A 21,648-nucleotide genomic window follows, 5' to 3' on the forward strand; every position below is an offset into this window, starting at 1 on the left:
GTTCCTGTTCACCTTGGAGGTGAGGGTGTTCTTGTTCACCTTGGAGGTGAGGGTGTTCCTGTTCACCTTGGAGTGAGTGCATTCCTGTTCACCTTGAATGTGTGGGTGCTCTAGATCACCTTGGAACACGTTGTTCCTGTTCACCTTGAACGTGTGGGTGCTCTAGATCACCTTGGAGCTGTGGTTGGTCCTGTTCACCTTGAACGTGTGGGTGCTCTAGATCACCTTGGAGGTGTGGTTGTTCCAGTTCACCTTGAACGTGTGGGTGATCTTGTTCACATTGGAGGTTTGTTCAACGAGGAGGTACAGGTGGGTATTCTTGTTCACTTTAGAGGTGTGGATGCTCTTCCTCACCTTAGAATTATTGGTGTTCATGTTCACCTTGATGGTGGATGGTGAGGGTGTTCCTGCTCAGCTAGGAGATGTGGGTATTCTTGTTCACTTTAGAGGTGTGGATGCTCTTCCTCACCTTAGAATTATTGGTGTTCATGTTCTCCTTGATGGTGAGGGTGTTCCTGCTCAGCTAGGAGATGTGGGTGTTCTTGTTTGCCTTGGGGGTATGGGTGTTCCTGTTCACCTTAAAGAAGTGGGTAATCTTGTTCCCCTTGGAGGTTTGGGTGATCCTGTTCCATGAGGAGGTAGAGGTATAAGTTACTGTTCACCTTGGAGATGTGGGTGTTCTTGTTGAAGGCATGCATGTTCCTGTTCAATGAGGTGGTGTAGGTGTTCCTGAGTAACTAAAAGGTATAGGTTTCCTAATTACCTTGGAGGTGTGGGTGTTCCTGTTGACCTTGGAGGTGAGGGTGTTTCTGGTCTCCATGGAGGTGTGGGTGTTCCTGTTGACCTTGGAGGTGAGGGTGTTTCTGGTCTCCTTGGAGGTGTGGGTGTTCCTGTTGACCTTGGAGGTGAGGGTGTTTCTGGTCTCCTTGGAGGTGGGGGTGTTCCTGTTGACCTTGGAGGTGAGGGTGTTCCTGATTTACCTTGAATGTGTGGGTGCTCTTGATCACCTTGGGGGTGTGGTTGTTCCTGTTCACCTTGAAGGTGTGGGAGATCTTGTTCACATTGGAGTTTTTTTCAACGAGGAGGTACAGGTGGGTATTCTTGTTCACTTTAGAGGTGTGGATGCTCTTCCTCACCTTAGAATTATTGGTGTTCATGTTCACCTTGATGGTGTGGGTGTTCCTGCTTACCTAGGACATGTGGGTGTTCTTGTTTGCCTTGGGGGTATGGGTGTTCCTGTTCACCTTGAAGATGTGGGTAATCTTGTTCCCTTAGGATGTTTGGGTGCTCCTGTTCCATGAGGAGGTAGAAGTTTCTGTTCACCTTGGAGATGTGTGTGTTCTTGTTGAAGGTGTGCATGTTCCTGCAGGAGGTGTAGGTGTTCCCGAGTAATGAAAATGTATAGGTTTTCTAGTTACCTTTGAGGTGTGGGTGTTCCTGTTCACATTGGAGGTGTGGATATTCCTGTTTATCTTGGTGTTGTGGGTACCCCTATTCATCTTAGAGTTTGGGGCACTCCCGTTAACCTTGAGGGAGTGGCTGTTCCAGTCCATCTTTAGGGTGTGGGTATTTTTGTTCACTCTCGAGGTGTTGGTGTTCCTGCTCCTCTTGGAGATGTGGATGGTTCTGTTAACCTTGGAATTGTAGGCAGGCCAGTCATCAGAAATTGTGTGGCCCCTTACACAGCTTTTTTCCTGGGCCCCCCTCCCTAAACCTGACCACCAACATTCCCCAGGGCCCGCCCACTGGCCATCCCACCAAGTCCTCCAGTGCCTCAGCCCCCCCTTACACATGTATGCTCTCAGCCCCCCTCACACCTGTATGCTCTCAGCCCCCCTCAATGTGTATACATGACACTAGTACACACACACACACACACACACAGACATGTACACACACACAGACACAAACCTCCCCCCTTTTCACTTGTACAACAGCCTTTACTTGTAAGGTGGTCTTCCTAGTCCCATCTTTTGTTTCCACATGTGGCTGAGAAACAGATAGGAGCTGCAGTCCAGGAGTCCAGGATACGGTACAGGCAGCACACACGAGGAGTGCACATGCAGGAAGTTGCCAGAGGTGGCAGCATAGAGCCCTATGTGAACTCAGTAAACTCAGTGAGCTCAATGACACAGAGCAGCATAAGCAGCTGCCAACCCAAATTCATACAGAAGCATCCATGGAGCTCCTCTGCACCCCGCACATGCCTTCTCCCATCCCCACCAGGCGACGGGCCCTTTGAGACGCTCGGGCCCCTTACAAGTGTATGAGGGCGGCCCTGGCTGTAGGTGTACCTTTACGCCTTGGAGGTGCGGATGTTCTCTTCCACCTTGAAGATGTGGGTACTCAGTCCTGTTCACCTTAAAGGTGTGGATGTTCCTGTTCATCTTGGTGTTGTGGGTGTTCCTATTCTTCTTCAGGGTGTGGGTTTTCCTGTTCACACTGAAGGTGTAGCCTTTCTCTTTTGTCTTTAGAGCGTGGGTGTTCATGTTCCTCTTGGAGGTGTGACTGTTCATCTCCCATCTTTAGGGTGTTTATGTTCCTCTTGAAGGTGTGACTGTTCATCTCCCATCTGTAGGGTGTTTATGTTCCTCTTGGAGGTGTGAGTGTTCCTCTCCATCTTTAGGGTGTTCCTGTTCCTCTTGGAGGTGTGAGTGTTCCTCTCCATCTTTAGGGTGTTCCTGTTCCTCTTGAAGGTGTGACTGTTCATCTTCATCTTTAGGGTGTTCCTGTTCCTCTTGAAGATGTGACTGTTCCTCTCCATCTTTAGAGCATGGGTGTTCATGTTCCTCTTGGAGGTGTGACTGTTCCTCTCCATCTTTAGGGTGTTCCTGTTCCTCTTGAAGGTGTGACTGTTCATCTCCATATTTAGGGTGTTTAAGCTCCTCTTAAGGATGTGACTGTTCCTCTCCATCTTTAGAGCGTGGGTGTTCATGTTCCTCTTGGAGGTGTGACTGTTCCTCTCCATCTTTAGGGTGTTCCTGTTCCTCTTGAAGGTGTGACTGTTCATCTCCCATCTTTAGGGTGTTTATGTTCCTCTTGGAGGTGTGACTGTTCCTCTCCATCCTTAGGTTGTGAGTGTTCATCTCCATCTTTAGAGCGTGGGTGTTCCTGTTCCTCTTGAAGGTGTGACTGTTCATCTCCATCTTTAGGGTGTGAGTGTTTATCTCCATCTTTAGAGCGTGGGTGTTCATGTTCCTCTTGAAGGTGTGACTGTTCATCTCCATCCTTAGGGTGTTCCTGTTCCTCTTGAAGGTGTGACTGTTCATCTCCATCTTTAGGGTGTGACTGTTTATCTCCATCTTTAGGGTGTTCAAGTTCCTCTTAAAGATGTGACTGTTCCTCTCCATCTTTAGAGCATGGGTGTTCATGTTCCTCTTGGAGGTGTGACTGTTCCTCTCCATCTTTAGGGTGTCCCTGTTCCTCTTGAAGGTGTGACTGTTCATCCCCATCTTTAGGGTGTGAGTGTTCATCTCCATCTTTAGAGTGTGGGTGTTCATGTTCCTCTTGAAGGTGTGACTGTTCATCTCCACCTTTAGGGTGTTCCTGTTCCTCTTGAAGGTGTGACTCTTCATCTCCATCCTTAGGGTGTTCCTGTTCCTCTTAAAGGTGTGACTGTTCATCTCCACCTTTAGGGTGTTCCTGTTCCTCTTGAAGGTGTGACTGTTCATCTCCATCCTTAGGGTGTGAGTATTCATCTCCATCTTTAGAGCGTGGGTGTTCATGTTCCTCTTGGAGGTGTGACTGTTCATCTCCATCCTTAGGGTGTTCCTGTTCCTCTTGAAGGTGTGACTGTTCCTCTCCATCCTTAAGGTGTGAGTGTTCATCTCCATCTTTAGAGCGTGGGTGTTCATGTTCCTCCTGGAAGTGTGACTGTTCCTCTCCATCCTTAGGGTGTTCCTGTTCCTCTTGAAGGTGTGACTGTTCATCTCCACCTTTAGGGTGTGAGTTTGTTTCACCTCAGACAGAGGTGTGGGTGTTATATCCACTTTGGAGGTGAGGGTGTTCCTGTTCATCTCAGAGGTGTGGGTTTTCCTGCCCCAGTTGGGGTGTTCCCACTCTTCCCATTTTACTCAAAATATAAAGAATTCAACAGGGGAGGGTGGGAATGGGTGTGGCACACGTGTAGGTCCAGAGACATAAGTGCGGGAATCACGCCAGCAGTCATAAAAAAACTGTTAGGTAATTTAACTCGCCGCCATCTACCAAATCTGCAAGTTCAATTTTTGGATGGATTGTTTGTTAAACGTTTCATCACAAGAATGCCGAGATGAGTTTGATATCATACAGATGTTTACTTTTCTTTTAAGAACTTTAAATATCCTGGCAGTTGAGAACACTTTGTCACTCGGTGCGACTCACAAAGGTCTGTTTGATCCCTGGATGCCAGCGCTAGGATGGGGTTAATTGGCTCGCCGTGTTACATTAGGAAACAAAAAGTTCCAACTTAGCATTACAATCCTCGTCCAAAACGGAAGCGAGAGGAACACGAGCCTGCGAGGGCCATAAACAGGTCATTATTTCACTGCGAGCGTGTTCGGCATGGACATTAATCAGAGCTTTCGGCGTGACTTCATCCATTACTGCATGTTCGGACACGTTGGCTCTGCCGCTGTCTGCACTACCTGCGTACAGCTGGCAGTGACTTATTATACCCAATTCATTCCGAATCAAGACAGCAGGCAGACATTGAAACCTGGACTCACCCGGCACACTCTTCATCCCAGGCAAGAGCGTCCGATCCATAGGGCAAGGGGGGGCAATTAACCCCCCCCCCCGTAAAATCGAGAAGGTGTTGAAGAGTCTCACGGCCGTGGGCTGTCTGAGCAGTCCCTGGCTGGATGTCACACAGGCACAGCGAGCAGAGTGAAGCCGCCTCCCCCTCCAGTGTTTATGTGTACACAGGGGGGAACCTGCTGCCTGTGCCACGCTGATGGCTGATCTGAGGTACTGAATGGAATGGAGGAGGGAGGTCTGTCTGTGGTGAAGGGGGGGTTTGTGCTGAATGGGGGGTCCATCTGTGCTGAAGGGGGGTCTGTACTGAAGGGGGGGTCCATCTGTGCTGAAGGGGGTATGTTCTGAAGGGGGGTCCATCTGTGCTGAATGGGTGGGGTCTGTGCTGAATAGAGGGGTCTGTGCTGAAGGGGGGTCTGTACATTCTCTAGGCTATATTTATATTGGCATGGAGTGAAGCTGAATTATCTCAAGAGCTATTTCACACTGCCAGCTGGCCGAGTTATCGGTAAAGTGCCGCTAACAAGTGGTGCTTTTCCATTGTTTCAGCTGCGCTATTCGGCCGCTAACGGGGCGCTTTTAACCCCCGCTAGCGTTTGAAGAGAGGGTTAAATGCGACTGTGTATTGAAGCTCCCCCCCCCTGAAAAAATTTAAGCGGACGCCCATGATCCCAGGCCCTCCAGCCAGAGCTGGATTCAGACTTTCGGGGGCCCAAGCTTTCGGCTTCACGGCCGGGCACCCACTGCGCATGCACGAGCATCACTGCGCATGCGCGAAGGGCGCTGCGCCATCCAATTGGACAGGCGATCGCCTACAGGGAGGGGCTGCCAAAAGGCGATCTGACTATTCGCCTTAGCATCCCCTCGGCGGAAGGAGGAAGTGGGACAGGAAGTCCCACTCCTCTTGAAGCCCCCACTCCCCCCTCAAAAAAATGACATGCCAAATATGCCATGTAAGGGGGCGAGGAGTGGATTAAGCGGAAGTTCCACTTTTGGGTGGAGCTCCGCTTTAAAATGGCTGCAGCCAGACTCAGTGGAGGGAGATTTCTGCAGCATATTTGGCAAGTACAGAATCGCAGTCTATATAAAATAATATGCAAAGTGGGTGGAGGGAAGCTTCGGAATGGCAAAGATGTTTTTTTTATTACAAATAATGTGAGCAGACTGCAGTTCCTCTTTGAGGCCCAGGCCCTTGAGACCATCCAGACAACAAAGCTGACTGCTGATTGGTTGGTATTATTGAATAAGCCCAACACTGAAGTATTCCGTTCCTGTTAAAGTCCCGGCATGGTAATTATCACGCCCAATTATACAATGTGAGGAATATTTTATAGGAAGTGTATGGAGCCAGAAGTACATTTCACCAATCATTAACTCTAATTGATCGGTTAGGATGAAATAAATGGGGGGCACGTCACAAAGCAAGACACCTATAAAACTCCCCTTGTAAATGAAGCTGTAAACCTTTGTCGGGATCACAAAAGCGCCAGATCTGCGTCTTGTTAATAAAAAGTGATGAGCGCATGAAACCTGGTATTATGGAGAAGAGAAAGACACCCCCCTCCCCCCCCATCCCCCCCACTTGAGTTCTCTAGACCACAATTCTGTCTGCCAGTACTACTAAAGCCTCACACATACAGCAATTGTTCAGTCTTAGACAGCAAGGGCCAGATTCAGATTGGAGATACGACGGCGTATCTCTGAGTCCGGCCGTCGTATCTATGCGCCTGATTCATAGAATCAGGTTACGCATAGATATCCCTAAGATCCGACAGGTGTAACTGTGTTACACCGTCGGATCTTAGGCTGCAATTCCAGGCCGGCCGCTAGGTGGCGCTTCCGTATCTTTTACGCGTCGAATATGCAAATGAGCATTTACGCCGATTCAGAAACGAACGACCGCCCGGCGCATTTTTTTTACATTGTTTGCGTTCGGCTTTTTCCGGCGGAAAGTTACCCCTGCTATATGAGGGGTATGTGCGGCGTATCCTCTGTTAAGTATGGCCGTCGTTCCCGCGCCAAGTTTTGAAATTTTTACGTCGTTTGTGTAAGTCGTTCGCGAATACGGCCGGACGTAATTTGCGTTAACGTCGAAACCAATGACGTCCTTGCGACGTCATTTGGAGCAATGCATACTGGGGAATTTAGCGGACGGCGCATGCGCAGTTCGTTCGGCACGGGGACGCGCCTAATTTAAATTTTACACGCCCCCTAGCCGCGGAATTTGAATTCCCGCCGGGGGATTTACGATACGCCGCCGCAACTTTAGAGGCAAGTGCTTTCTGAATAAAGCACTTGCCTCAAAAACTTGCGGTGGCGTAACGTAAATCAGATAGGTTACGCGGATCTAAAGATCCGCTGACCTATCTGAATCTGGCCCCAAATCTACATTCCTTTCTAGAACAACGGCACCATCTTTATTGAGGCATCATTCAGGGTCACAAACTTCTTCTTCAGAAATACACAATTATAGAAAAAAAATGTTCACAAATGTCTGACACAGATCAGCCCCCCCGGCTGGGGCCTGAATGATGCCTCAATAAAGATGGTGCCGTTGTTCTAGAAAGGAATGTAGATTTCGGGCCAGATTCAGATAGGTGAGCGGATCTTTAGATCCGCGTAACCTATCTGATTTACGTTACGCCGCTGCAAGTTTTTGAGGCAATTGCTTTATTCAGAAAGCACTTGCCTCTAAAGTTGCAGCGGCATATCGTAAATCCCCCGGCGGAATAAAAATTCCGCGGCTAGGGGGCATGTAAAATTTTAATCAGGCGCGTCCCCGCATGCGCATGCGCCGTCCGCTAAATTTCCCAGTGTGCATTGCTCCAAATGACGTCGCAAGGACGTCATTGGTTTCGACGTTAACGCAAATTACGTCCAACCGTATTCACTTTAATCGGACGTCCAACATGGCCGCCAGCGCTAAGTGTATAAAAAAAAACGGCGGCGGGGATGTTATGCTCCTGCCAGGGTGACTTCCTGTTAGACGAACGCCGCTGACGAGTCTTCCAAATGGCAAACAACGTTATTTTGGAGGGGAAAAAAAACAAAACCCGTCCCTAAGATAGAACACAGCAAAGGGGGGGGACTTGAAAAGCAAACCTATTTTGATCTCTTATTTACAACACTTAGAAGTATACACATCCGTGAGGCTGGGGACAGGAAGAGCGCAGGATCGCATTCCGCAGCCCAGATAAGATTATCCCATTCCAAACAGGGAGGGGAGGAAACATGGCTCTGCCTGGAGGGATTCCCCTGAGCAATGGGTGAGAAATATTAACATTCGTTCCTTATCATTTATACATCGCAATTGAGCGCATCGAGGCCTTCGGGTAATGACTGCGCTCCCAATAAGCATTTTAATAAATAAATAAATTATGCAGACCGAGGAGTTCCCAACACACCATCCCCCATAAACTCATATACGACAAGGGGTGGGCAGGAGGGTTGGCTGCCCTGGGCGCAAATGGTTTACTTGGTGGCGCCCTTCCTTCTGTTGCAAGGCTGACAGGAGTAGTGATTTTAACCACTTCAGCCCCGGACCAGTTGGCCTGGCCAAAGACCAGAGCACTCTTTGCGTTTCGGCACTGCGCCGCTTTAACTGACAATTGCGCGGTCGTGCGACGTGGCTTCCAAACAAAATTTACGTCCTTTTTTTTCCTCACCGCCAAATTCCTTTTGGTGGTATTTGATCACCTCTGCGTTTTCTTATTTATGTTTGCTCTATGAACAAAAATAGAGCGTCAATTTAGAAAAAAAATCTATATTTTTTACTTTTTGCTATAATAAATATCCCCAAAAATATATTAAAAAAACTTTTTTTTTTCTCATTTTAGGCCGATACGGATTCTTCTACATATTTTTGGTAAAAAAAAAAAAACGAAATATTAGAAAAGATTGTCCTTCTAAAGAATGTTAACCATAACACACTTAGGCTGGTTTCACACTGAGGCGTGCAGCCGCGGTGACGGTATACCGTCGTATTTACCGCGATATTCGGGCGCTAGCGGTGAGGTTTTAACCCCCGCTAGCGGCCGAAAAAGGGTTAATACCGCGGTATTACTGCGCTTTCCCATTGATTTCAATGGGAAGGCGCGGTATAGGAGCGGTGAACACATCGCTCCTATACCGCGGTAAAGATGCGGCTAGCAGGACTTTTGGTGCGCTCCTGCTAGCGCACCGCTTCAATGTGAAAGCCTTCGGGCTTTCACATTGAACACTGCAGGGCATGATTTTTCATGCGGTATAGCAGCGCTATTTTTAGCACTGTACCGCATGAAAAACGCCCCAATGTGCAAGGGACCTTACTGTAACTAAGAATGTTCACACTCCTTGGATGGCTCTTTAAAAAGCTAATAAAAATGTAAAGTAAAAAAAAAAAAAAAAAAAAACATAAATCGGTAAAAAAAGAAAAGAAAAGATTGTCCTTCTCAAGCTTCATCAATGTTGAGATATATATGGGATCACGGCGAACCAGACTATGGGCTGTTTGACTTTGCAAACTATTTCATAAAAATTTATATTTAAAAAATTACCTCCTCTGTAACTCTAAACAGGTAACCCGTAAAATTTTTAAAGCGTCGCCTATGGAGATTTTTAAGTACCAAAGTTTGGCGCCATTCCACGAGTGTGCGCAATTTAAAAGCGTGACATGTTTGGTATCTATTTACTCGGCGTAACATCATCTTTTATATTTAAAAAAAAAACGGGTTATCTATTGTGTTTTCTTGCCTTAAAATTCATTAAAGTGTATTTTTTCCCCCCCCAAAATTTGAAAATTTACTTAAAATAGCGGCTCCCCAGATAGCTTGTCAGGGAAATAGATTGTTTTGCTTGTGGAATTCCCCCCCCCCCCTTTTTTCTTTTTTCTTTGTATATATGTGTTTTGCTATTTTTTGTTCTTTCTTTTGTTTTGCCTTTTGGTAGATTCTTGAGAAATATGGGATCAAGGCGATTCAGACTATGGGCTGTTTGACGTTGCAAACTATTTAGTAAAAACTAATATTTAAAAAAAAAAAAGACCTCCTCTGTAACCCGTAAACATTTTTAAAGCGTCGCCTATGGAGATTTTTAAGTACCGAAGTTTGGCGCCATTCCGCGAGTGTGCGCAATTTAAAAGCACGGCATGTTTCGTATCTATTTACTCGGCGTAACATTATCTTTTATATTAAAAAAAAAAAACGGGTGATCTATTGTGTTTTCTTGCCTTAAAATTCATTAAAGTGTATATTTTCCACCCCAAAATTAGAAAATTGGCTTAAATTAGCAGCTCCCCAGATAGCTTGTCAGGGAAATAGATTGATTTGCTTGTGGAATTCTCCCCCCCCCCCTTTTTTCTTTGTATATATGTGTTTTGCTATTTTTTGTTCTTTCTTTCTTTTGTTATGCCTTTTGGTAGATTTTTGACTAAGTGAAATATGGAATCAAGGCGATCCAGACTATGGGCTGTTTGACTTTGCAAACTATTTAGTAAAAATTAATATTTAAAAAAAAAAGACCTCCTCTGTAACTCTAAACAGGTAACCCATAAACATTTTTAAAGCGTCGCCTATGAAGATTTTTAAGTACCGAAGTTTGGCGCCATTCCGCGAGTGTGCGCAATTTAAAAGCACGGCATGTTTCGTATCTATTTACTCAGCGTAATATCATCTTTTATATTTAAAAACAAATTGGGTTATCAATTGTGTTTTCTTGCTTTAAAAGTCATTAAAGTGTATCCCCCCCCCCCCCCCCCAAAAAAAATTTGAAAAATTGCTGCGCAAAAACCGTGTGATATAAAAAAATTGCAACGACCGCCATTTTATTCCCTAGGGTCTCTGCTAAAATATATATATATATATATATATATATATATTCTGCTAAAAAAATATATATATATATATATATATATATATATATATTCTGCTAATATATATATATATATATATATATATATATATTATTTTTTATATATATATATATTTTATTCCCTAGGGTCTCTGCTAAAATATATATATATATATTCTGCTAATATATATATATATATATATTCTGGTAAAATATATATATATATATATATATATATATATTCTGCTAATATATATATATATATATATATATATATATATATATATTATTTTTTATATATATATATTTTATTCCCTAGGGTCTCTGCTAAAATATATATATATATATACTGTATATATATATATTCTGCTAATATATATATATATATATATTCTGCTAAAATATATATTTTATATATATATATATAAAACATATTTTATATATATATATATATATATATATATATATATATATATATATAAAAATATTTTATACATATATATATATATATATATATATATATATATATATAATTATATATATATAATTATATATATATATATATATATATATATATATATATATATATATATATATATATATATATATATATATAAATATAAAAAAATAAATAAAATGTTTAGTGGTTCTGGGTAATTTTCTAGCAAAATTTTTTTTTATTTTTACATGTAGGAGAAAAATGCCAGAATTGGCTTGAGCTGGAAGTGGTTGATCATAGAGAAGTGTCGCTATAAGTGGTATAGGGTATGGCGATCCTATATCTCTTGTTACACAAATCGATGTATTTCCTATGCTTCTCAGCTCCATCTATTGGCCACGATGCTGCATTTTTTTTTTTTTTTTTACTGTCTATAATAGAAAAACATTCGTTTAGAAGAGACAAGAGCCTAAAGAACATTTGTTTTTTCAAATTTGCTGGACAAATGGCAATGCACTATTTTTTTATTTTTTTTATTTTTATGAACAGACCCCTAAATGAATGTACACAAATCTAAATCTACATTAGTATGGAGAGGAGTGTGTATGAGGATCGGTATCGGCAGCACAATGTCTGTGAAAACCCATTAGAGGCCCATTAAATAAGATGTTTCAATTGAAAAGCCCAATCTCAGCCAGGTTTGAATGGCAGCCCCGCAGCTGTTGTTGCTCGCGATTGGCTGCGTTGTCTAATCATTATTGGCGTGTGCCTGTCCAGAAGAACTATCTTTAACTAAATCTGCTGAGTTTTGAAAACTAATGCTCAGGAGGAACAATAAAACGAGATAATGTCCTTTCCACAGAGGATGCCGAGCTGGGCTGAGATTTAACCCCTCCGCTCCAAGAAGAGAGATGTAAAAAACCGCCGGGAAGAACGGGCCTAAAAGGCCCCAACCAGCCCCTAAATCATGGGCCCAATGTCAGACTCGGGAAAGGTTCAAGGGAGTACAAACAGAGGCAGGGCCGGGACAAGGGGTGGGCAGGAGGGGACGGCAGGAGGTTCGGGGGCACCACAAGGTGATTGGGTGGAGGGGATTTGTGTTGGTTGGAGCAATGGGGAGGGGGGGGGGGTAAGAATTGTTTTATGATGGGAAATTTGGGGAGGTGTGCTAGGAGTGGTGATTTGGGGGGATTTGTATTAAGAGGGGAGATGGGGGCAGGGCCCTCCTAATAGCATCATGGGCCCCTGGGCAAAATAATACCCTGGGGCCCCTACCAGCCTGCCCCAATTTATACATCTACTCTCAAGAATTAAAGTATAAATAGTTGATTGAATTAAACATATATTGATTAGTTATCGATTTTAAACAATAAGAAAACATGCCATAAAAAGAAATCAACACAAAGGGCACAGTACAGGGGGAGTCGGGAGGGTACAGTACTGGGATTAGGAGGGCACAGTAGAGGGGGAGTCAGGAGGGTACAGTACTGGGATTAGGAGGGCACAGTACAGGGGGAGTCAGGAGGGTACAGTACTGGGATTAGGAGGGCACAGTACAGGGGGAGTCAGGAGGGTACAGTACTGGGATTAGGAGGGCACAGTACAGGGGGAGTCAGGAGGGTACAGTACTGGGATTAGGAGGACACAGTCAGGGGGAGTCAGGAGGGCACGGTACTGTAATTAGGAGGGCACAGTACAGGGTGAGTTGGGAGGGCATAGTACTGGGATTAGGAGGGCACAGTACAAGGGGAGTCAGGAGGGCACGGTACTTGGATTAGGAGGGCACAGTACAGGGGGAGTCGGGAGGGCATAGTACTGGGATTAGGAGGGCACAGTACAGGGGGAGTCAGGAGGGCACGGTACTGGGATTAGGAGGGCACAGTACAGGGGGAGTCGGGAGGGTATAGTACTGGGATTAGGAGGGCATGGTACAGGGGGAGTCAGGAGGGCACAGTACTGGGATTAAGAGGGCCCGGTACAGGGGGAATCAGGAGGGCACAGTACTGGAATTAGGAGGGCATGGTACAGGGGGAGTCAGGAGGGCACAGTACAGGGGGAGTCAGGAGGGCACAGTACAGGGATGAGGAGGGCATGGTACAGGGGGAGTCAGGAGGGCACAGTACTGGGATTAGGAGGGCATGGTACGGGGGAGTCAAGAGGGCAAAGTACTGGGATTAGGAGGGCATGGTACAGGGGGAGTTGGGAGGGCACAGTGCAGGGGGAGGCAAGAGGGCAAAGTACTGGGATTAGGAGGGCATGGTACAGGGGGAGTCAGGAGGGCACAGTACAGGGGGAGTCAGGAGGGCACAGTACTGGGATTAGGAGGGCATGGTACAGGGGAGTCAAGAGGGCAAAGTACTGGGATTAGGAGGGCATGGTACAGGGGGAGTCGGGAGGGCACAGTGCAGGGGGAGGCAAGAGGGCAAAGTACTGGGATTAGGAGGGCATGGTACAGGGGGAGTCAGGAGGGCACAGTGCAGGGGGAGTCAGGAGGGCACAGTACTGGGATTAGGAGGGCACAGTATAGTTTATGAGACGCTGCCATCCCGGGAAAGCTTAGTAAAAAGCATGACTGTCCTGGCAAATCCGGGACAGTTGTCAAGTCTGATGTAATGCAAGATTGTCATGGGGCCCCCATGCATCTGGGTCCCCTGGGCACTGCCCATGCATTAAGACAACCCTGGTCCAAATCATTTGATGGAGGGGGGATTATGGTGTGGGCTTGTTTTTCAGGGGTTGGGCTTGGTAGTTCCAGTGAAGGGAACTCTTGAGGCGTCAGCATAATTTCATGTTCCCAACTTTGTGGGAACAGTTGTCTAATAACGGTGACAACGCTTTTTTTATGCTCACACTCTGCTTCCTGTAAACTCAGCTTTGCATCTCCCATCCATCACTCCCTCCCACTCCACAAGCCTTATTTCAACTTTCAGCTGATGTGCGGCAATGCGGCATAAAAAATACATTTTAGGCAACCGTACCATATGAACTGAAAGGCACCCACACATAAAAAATTGTATTTATTTTTTTGCAAGGTGGAGTCCTTTAAGCCAAACGCTTTTTCTATGCAAGCCACAGGATAAGCTAACAAGCCGGGTCGCATCGACGCCAGCACTGATACAAAGCGAATCGATTCAAGCGTCCTCTTCTAATTAACTCGCCGATGTGGATACCCTGACGCCGCAGCCAAGTGCCCCCAAGGACTGTTTGGTCACCACTGATGGACATCATCAAACTTACATCACATGATATACCTCCCGCCATCCCAATTAAAGTCTGGCCCCGCCTCTCAGATGACATTGGCAACAATTATCCAATCAGAGCGGACCGGGAATGAGCAATGCAGCAAAAGCCAAACTGTTAACAGTTGCAAAGTGCGAGTCGTGTGATTAAAGTTGAATTTACCCGAGGAGGGCAGCCGGTCGCTGTAGCTTAGATTATACAGCCGGCAATTCTCCGGGGTTCGGGGGGGGAGGCTGCAGGCTGTGCTGAGTCAGCAGTTCGGCTTCTGGTGCTGCAACGCAGACTGGGAGGCAGCTGTTTTGCTGCAACCATCATCGCTAACCCACACATCCATCCCAACGCTGACGACAGCGCAACATAAACTCTACGTGGTCACTGCATCAAGATACGACGGCTGAGCTGCAGCAACATTAACCTCTATATCAGGGGTCTCCAAACGGCAGACCGGGGGCCGGATGTGGCCCTTTGCTTGCCTTTATCCGGCCCTTGGGGCACAACTCCTCCCATTGACATTAACATTGGGGCATAATTCCTGGCACTGACACCAATGATGGGGGCACTTTTCCTCCGACAAAAAATTTAAAGCAACTGAGCGTGTGCAGAGCAGGGTGAGGCTGGATTTTCAACATTAGAGACACCTATTTTATTTTTTTTAATCACAAAGATATAGACATTTATTTTTAGTGTTTTGCATAGCTATACCCATTAGGAGCCGCCTCCATAATCCATGCTCCCGGCCCCTAATCTACATGCAGGGCGCCGGAAGCATGGATTTCAATAGGGGGGTTTGTTTTTTTTGATGCACATGATTACAGCCTGAGGTTCTAATTGGCTTCAAAAAAGGGTGGGCTCGGGGCGCAGGGCACTGCGCCCTGAGCCCACCCAGTTGTGTGACATTAGAAAATTAATATTCGCTATTGTCTTCCTGATTCTCCTCCCGGCCAATCAGGAAGAAGCAGAGGGGCAGCGCAACAGCCTCTTCCAGTTTCCAGGAGTCCTACCCTGGATCCAGCACCACCCCATCATCGGCCTCCTAAGGTTATGCCACTGATCGCCGCCTTCCCATCTATCCCGGCGCAGGTGAGTAGTGTGAGTGAGGGGGCCAGGTTCATTTCATGCCCCGCCCCCGAAATTGTGAGCGCCTGTCAGCACTGGCTATACCTGCAAATGGGGCCAGTCTAATGCCATTTAGCAGGACTTCATTTTCTAAATAAAGTTCCACTGTAATTTGTATCACTTTTCTCCCTGGGCACTCAAAGAATTAGGAGTTGAGGAAGCCATCTTGAACCAATATAGTACCTACCAGAGAGTCCTTGGAGTGTGGGAGGAAAAACCAAGCAATTACAGTGACAAAATGCAAACTCCATGCAGATCATTACCTGGTTGGGATTTTAATTTAAGACACTAGCACTACAAGGCGGATGTGCTAACCACTAAGTGGCTTAATTTTCTAACGGTGGTTCAATCACTGTATAGATGTATCTTAAAGTACATAAAAATAGCCAACAAATGAATTGGTATACAAGTGGAACCTCGAATTACGAGCATAATCCGTTCCAGGAGAATGCTCGTAATCCAAAGTACTCGCATATCAAAGCAAGTTTCCCCATAGAAGTCAATGGAAACAAAAATAATTTGTTCCGCATTGACTTCAATGGCATGCAATTCTGCATGTGGCCAGAGGTGGGGGGGGGCGCTGCAGAGCCTCGGGAACACCCAGAAAGGCCCGGGGGTAGCTCGGCTGACCTCGGAAACCCTGGGAAATGCTCGAACAGAGGATTTCCAAACGGCTCCACTTGGCTCTGCTCGGCTCCGGCACCCCCGCACCTCAGGCCAAATGCGGTACTGCAGGCCCCATTAGCTTGAATTCTGCTCGTTTTGCGAGACAACACTGGCAAACCGAGTCAGGATTTAGAAATAAAAATTTGCTCGTCTTTCGAAAATGTACATATAACAGACAAATCTGTTCGCAATGGCGAGATTCCCCCTCGCTTCCTGAGACAAAGGAAACTAGGGAACATCTCTCTAAAGAGGGCAGCAATATGAACATGGATCATGGCACTGGATCAAGAGTTAGTTTTGGTTCTCAGCATTAGATTAGGTCCAAACTGAGAAGTACAATAGCTCAGGCTAAAGGACCGTACAGTATAACATGAAGGCACCTTGGCTGGTTTAAGCAGGATATAGGAAAAAGTAGGATATAATAAAAGTAGGGTGATTTAGTTCAGGAGATGTCTGCTTTCATACCTTTCTCCAAAACTTTCTAGATTTCGAAAATTCGGAAATTCTAAATTTCGAAAATTGGAAAATCGGAATATTAAAATGTTGGAAATTCGAAAATTCAAAATCAGGTAATTCAAATCTCGATAAATTCGAAATTCCAAAATGTGAAAATCGGAGATTAGAAAATTCCAAATTCCAAAGTTCGAAAATCCGGAAATTTAAAAAATTAGAAATTCTGAGATTTGAAAATCGCAAATTTGAAGATTTGAAAATTCAGAATTCCGGAATTCGAAAATCGTAAAATTTGAATTTTCGAATCCCGAATTTTTGAATTTACCAAATTTACGAAAAATGCAAAGAAAACAAATGCAACGAAAACAAACACATTTTTCGGGAGTGAACATGTCTAGTAGGCATAAGTTACTGTACTTTTTAAATGGTTGGCATTGGCACTGTGGTAAGACATCATATACAGAGAGAGATATAAAGTATTACCTTTCGGACTCCTGCTCCATTGTTTGTGGCTTGACCTCAAAGTTATTGAAGCTGCTCATGTCAACATATCCATCATTCTCATTGGCAGAATTCAAAGCCCTGCAGGGATCCTCAAAAAATTCTGTAAAAGTCCCCGCTCTCGCTGGTCTTCGAGGTGGAATCTGTATATTTTCATAATCTGAATTCATTGCCGGGATGTTTTCATAATCAGAGGTGTCCGTGTTGGGAAAAGAAATAGACCTGGGTTTAGTTAAGGGCAAAGGCATAAAAGGTGGCCTGGAACGATCCTCAAAGGACTCAACCCTAGCCACGCTCCTAGTAAAGGCCTTGGAAGTTCCTTTCCTCTTCATGTCCTTGTAGAAGAGGATAGCTGTGGGGGAATCAGGATAACAATGCATCCCAGAACGACTCTGCAGTTGAGGAGAATTCCCAAGACTGCTTCTTTCAATGTCTATGAATCTGGAAGGTCCATGGTAGCTCGACTCTGAAGAAGACCGCGAAGAAGACACGTTGACGTCAACGTGGATCTTGTTTTCTGTCTTCTTCTTAAACTTTAAGGTGAGGAATTTTTTGAATGATGACTTTTTCTTTTTGAAAGATTTGTCAGAACACTCATTTTCGATCAAAAGCGATGGGGAGCTTTTGGTGATGGGTTTCTTTGTAATGCTGGCTAGTTCAAAGGGTGGCGGAATGTCCACCACAGAGGTAGGCGTGGACATTCCACTGGAGGAATGATGATTTCTTTGCGAAAAGCTACCAGAAGAGCTAATGAGATATGGAGAGAATGTGATGTCGGATTCAATGTACATTGAAGCTGCATTTTCCCTGCCCTCGACAGAGTAAGACCGCGGGTAGAGAATAAAGCGGCTTGGCTTCCTAGGTAGAGCCCTGAGGAAGTCAAAATTTTTCGACTCTTGCTTTTCACTCTTTGTGTTGGCGAACGAGCCGTTGCTTGGTGGCTGAGAATCCATCTCTGCCGCTGTCTCTTCCGGGACAGTCTCTGGGACGTTACCAGGTATTTTTCCTGAGTAGGATCTCGTCCTTGTGACAATGTTTTTCCTGTCTATGCAGAGTAAATGGTTTTCCCCTTCCTGGTTACATTCCTCCATTATACAATGAGGCCTAGCGACTTCCCCCTCTGGCTTGTTGTAAGAAATGTCCTCTGTTTGTAGCAACTTCCTGTTTCTGGAATGGACACTGTCCTCCAGTACATAAGGGTTGCTGTCATCCTCCTCTTGCTCTAGAGGTACCTCAGCCGCTGATGCGTTTTCCACAGTGTCCCTTGGGAGCTCCTTGACCTCTATTTCCTGATCTTCAGGTGACACCTCTGCTGTGTCAGCTCCATCCTCTCCAAGTCCTTCACCCTGTGCGACGAGAGCCGGGTCATCCTCACATGTGTTATTTCCTTCGCTATCTGCAGCTGTGTCGGTGAGCTCAGAAGGTTGTGGTGGTGGTGTTGTTTCCTTGTGGAAACATCCAGTCTCCGAAAGAGGCTCGGTTTCATCTATCGTCTCTTTCTCAGACTCCGACAATGGCTCCAGAAGGGTGGTAGAGGTTCCTGTATCCAGAGGTTGCTCAACTGACTCATTTGCTTCGTCACAACCCTCATTTTCGAAGGGAATGATTTGGCAACTGTCATCAAAATTGTCTTCTACTGTATCCTCACCTTGAGAGCCCTCGGCTATCTGAAGAGTATCCTGTGGTGTTTCTTCTACTACCTCACTAATTTCACAGACCTCATTGTCTTCTTGGTCTTCTGCCTCCTGAAAAGTAGAGTTTGGTAGAGTCTCTATCAACTCCTCATTAACGTCCATTGATGGTTCACCACTGTCACCCTCAAAAGAGTCTGGTAGAGTCTCTACCAACTCCTCATTAACGTCCATTGATGGTTCACCACTGTCACCCTCAAAAGAGTCTGGTAGAGTCTCTACCAACTCCTCATTAACGTCCATTGATGGTTCACCACTGTCACCCTCAATGGTCGGTTCAACACTGTCAACAGCCGGGTCATCGGTGCTTTCTAGCACATGATCCATAAGTTCTATGGAGACTTCTTGCTGTGTCTCGGCTGTCTCGTCACATGGGGTAGGACTAGTTTCTGATCCTAGACATTCATTCATGTCATCAGTATTTAACAATTTATGGTCAGGTGCCAGTGAAGATGCATGAACGTCTTCACAATTTTGGAATGGGCTATCGTGGCAAGGAGCCTCTTCCAAAGAGATCTCGCAGTTTCCCATCCCTTCATTTTCATCTTCTGCTGGAGGGCTATCCTCATCACCATCCTCTGTCAAAATGACATCTTCACAACTTGTGTCTTTAAGATCTGTGTCCCCTTCCTCTGGATCAATGTTACATTCATTGCTGTCAGTGGGTAAGAAATCATCCATGTCCCCAAGGTCATTTTTGAATTGCATTGAACCAGAATTAGGCACTAAGCTATCGGCCTCAGCCGTTGATGAAGATCTCAAGCTGAGAGCGTCAGTGTTGTCACTGTCATCGACTTCTGTAGAGTCCCCAGATTCCACATCCCTGGATGGCATACTGTCTGGATGCCCGCTGTCTTCCTCCCCTGCTTGAGAAGGACTGCAGCTTGTGTCGTCAGTGATATCCCCTTCCCCAAAGGTAGTATTCCACACATCCGCTGGTCCCTCAGAACATAAGCTTTTTTCACACTCCAAATCAGTATTTTCCTCATCGGTAAGCTGAGATTCAGTAAAGTAATCGCCATACGTTATGTCTAACTTCTCGGAATCTCCGCACCCCGATCTGTAATGGTCGGCATCGTAAATTTCCACTGGGCACTCTACTTCACCGTTGGCACACTTGTTCAGGGAATTGTTCTCGTCCTCTATACACCTTCGTTCTGTAGCTGGAGATAAAACTGGTTTCGGGGCAATGGGAGGTTTGGGGCCCCTGGACATAGATTTCCCTTGGTGAACCAGTTTTGATCTTGAGAGAGGAGGTGATGAGTACTTTGAAAGAAGCACGGGACTGAAAGGGTCGAGACCTTGTGGTTTTGGTGCAAGAGCAGGCTTGGTGACTTCTGAAACAAAGAACAAAAAAAAACACAAATTAATTAATAATTGCGTTTGAGACTTATATAAAGTATACGACAGCTACACTCAAAGTGTACCTAAACCCAAGATTTTTTTTTAAAATGTACCAGTGGAACCTCGGATTGCGAGTAACATGGTTAACAAGCGTTTCACAATACGAGCGCTGTATTTTGAAAAATCCTAATTCGGTTTGCGAGTGTTGTCTCGCGAAACAGTACCACGTTTGGCCCGAGGTGGAGGGGGGGCGCCGTAGCCATTCGGAGATGCTCGGAAAGACTCAAAAATACTACATTCCCGAGGATTGCCGAGGTGTCCTCTGGCCTTTTCCGTCTGTTTCCTAGGCTCTCCGCCCCCCCCCTGCATCTGGCCGCAAGCGGTATTGCATGCCATTGAAGTCAATGCAGAACAAATTATTTTCGTTTCCATTGATTCAATGGGGAAACTCGCTTTGATATGCAAGTACTACTGTATTACGAGCATTCTCCTGGAACGGATTATGCTCGTAATCCGAGGTTCCGCTGTATTGCAGCTTGCCAGTCACCTAGTCAGGGCTGTCTTAATAACATTATTGGCCCCCTGACGCATCACCGAGATGCCGATGCGCATGCCTGGCGGCCGCAATGTCCGCCGGGCACCCGCGATCGGCGGCTAAACAGACAAGGACGTGGATCTGTGTCCTGTCCAGATCCACGTCCTGTCAGGGAGAGAGGAGACTGATGCTGTGTCCCTTGTACATAGGGACACAGATCGGTCACCTCCCCCAGTCAGTCACCTCCCCCCACAGTTAGAAACACCATGCAGGATACACAATTAACCCCTTCCTCGCCCCCTAGTGTTAACCCCTTCCCTACCAGTCACATTTATACAGTAATCAGTGCATATGTATAGCACTAATCGCTGTATAAATGTGAATGGTCCCAAAAATGTGTCAAAAGTGTCCGATGTGTCCGCCATAAGGTCGCAGTCCCAATAAAAATCGCAGATTGCCGCCATTACTAGTAAAAAAAAAAAAAAATAATAATAATTCTGTCCCTTATTTTGTAGGCGCTATAACTTTTGCGCAAACCAGTCGCTTATTGTGATTTTTTTTCCCAAAAATAGGTAGAATAATACGTATCGGCCTAAACTGAGGAAAAAAATATTTTTTTAATATATTTTTGGGGGATATTTATTATAACAAAATGTAAAAAAATATTGTTTTTTTTTTCAACATTTTCGCTCTATTTTTGTTTATAGCGCAAAAAATAAAAACCGCAGAGGTGATCAAATACCACCAAAAGAAAGCTCTATTTGTGGGGAAAAAAGGACGCCAATTTTGTTTGGGAGCCACGTCGCACGATCGCGCAATTGTCAATTAAAGCGACGCAGTGTCGGAAGCTGAAATTTCGCCTGGGCAGGAGGGGGGATACGTGCCCAGTAAGCAAGAAGTTAAACTGAAATTTCAAACAATCTTATCAGCTTTCCCAGATGTCTTCTGTGAACTACAGAGCAACTCCTTCCTATGTAACAGAGATAAGGAGGGGTTGGGGGGATGTTTATAGTCTCAATTGTGAGAGCAGCCAAGGGTGAGAATACTGCTCCAAAGACACAGTTAGCATTGTCACCCGAGCACAGGAAGTGTTTTACTGGGAG

General features: G+C 45.5%; 1 protein-coding gene across 2 annotated transcripts in view; it reads right to left on the minus strand.

The window, feature by feature from the left end:
• The window catches only part of FGD5 (FYVE, RhoGEF and PH domain containing 5), a 171,587-nt gene that overhangs the window by 135,670 nt on the left and 14,269 nt on the right, over positions 1 to 21,648 (minus strand). For both annotated transcript variants that reach the window (XM_040358875.1, XM_040358874.1), the window contains exon 2: positions 16,958 to 20,003. In XM_040358875.1, the coding sequence (XP_040214809.1) occupies positions 16,958 to 20,003 (3,046 nt within the window). The remainder of the gene's footprint in view (positions 1 to 16,957; positions 20,004 to 21,648) is intronic.

The sequence above is a fragment of the Rana temporaria genome, chromosome 7 (assembly GCF_905171775.1).
Source record: "Rana temporaria chromosome 7, aRanTem1.1, whole genome shotgun sequence".
In the NCBI taxonomy this organism is placed as follows: Eukaryota; Metazoa; Chordata; class Amphibia; order Anura; family Ranidae; genus Rana; species Rana temporaria.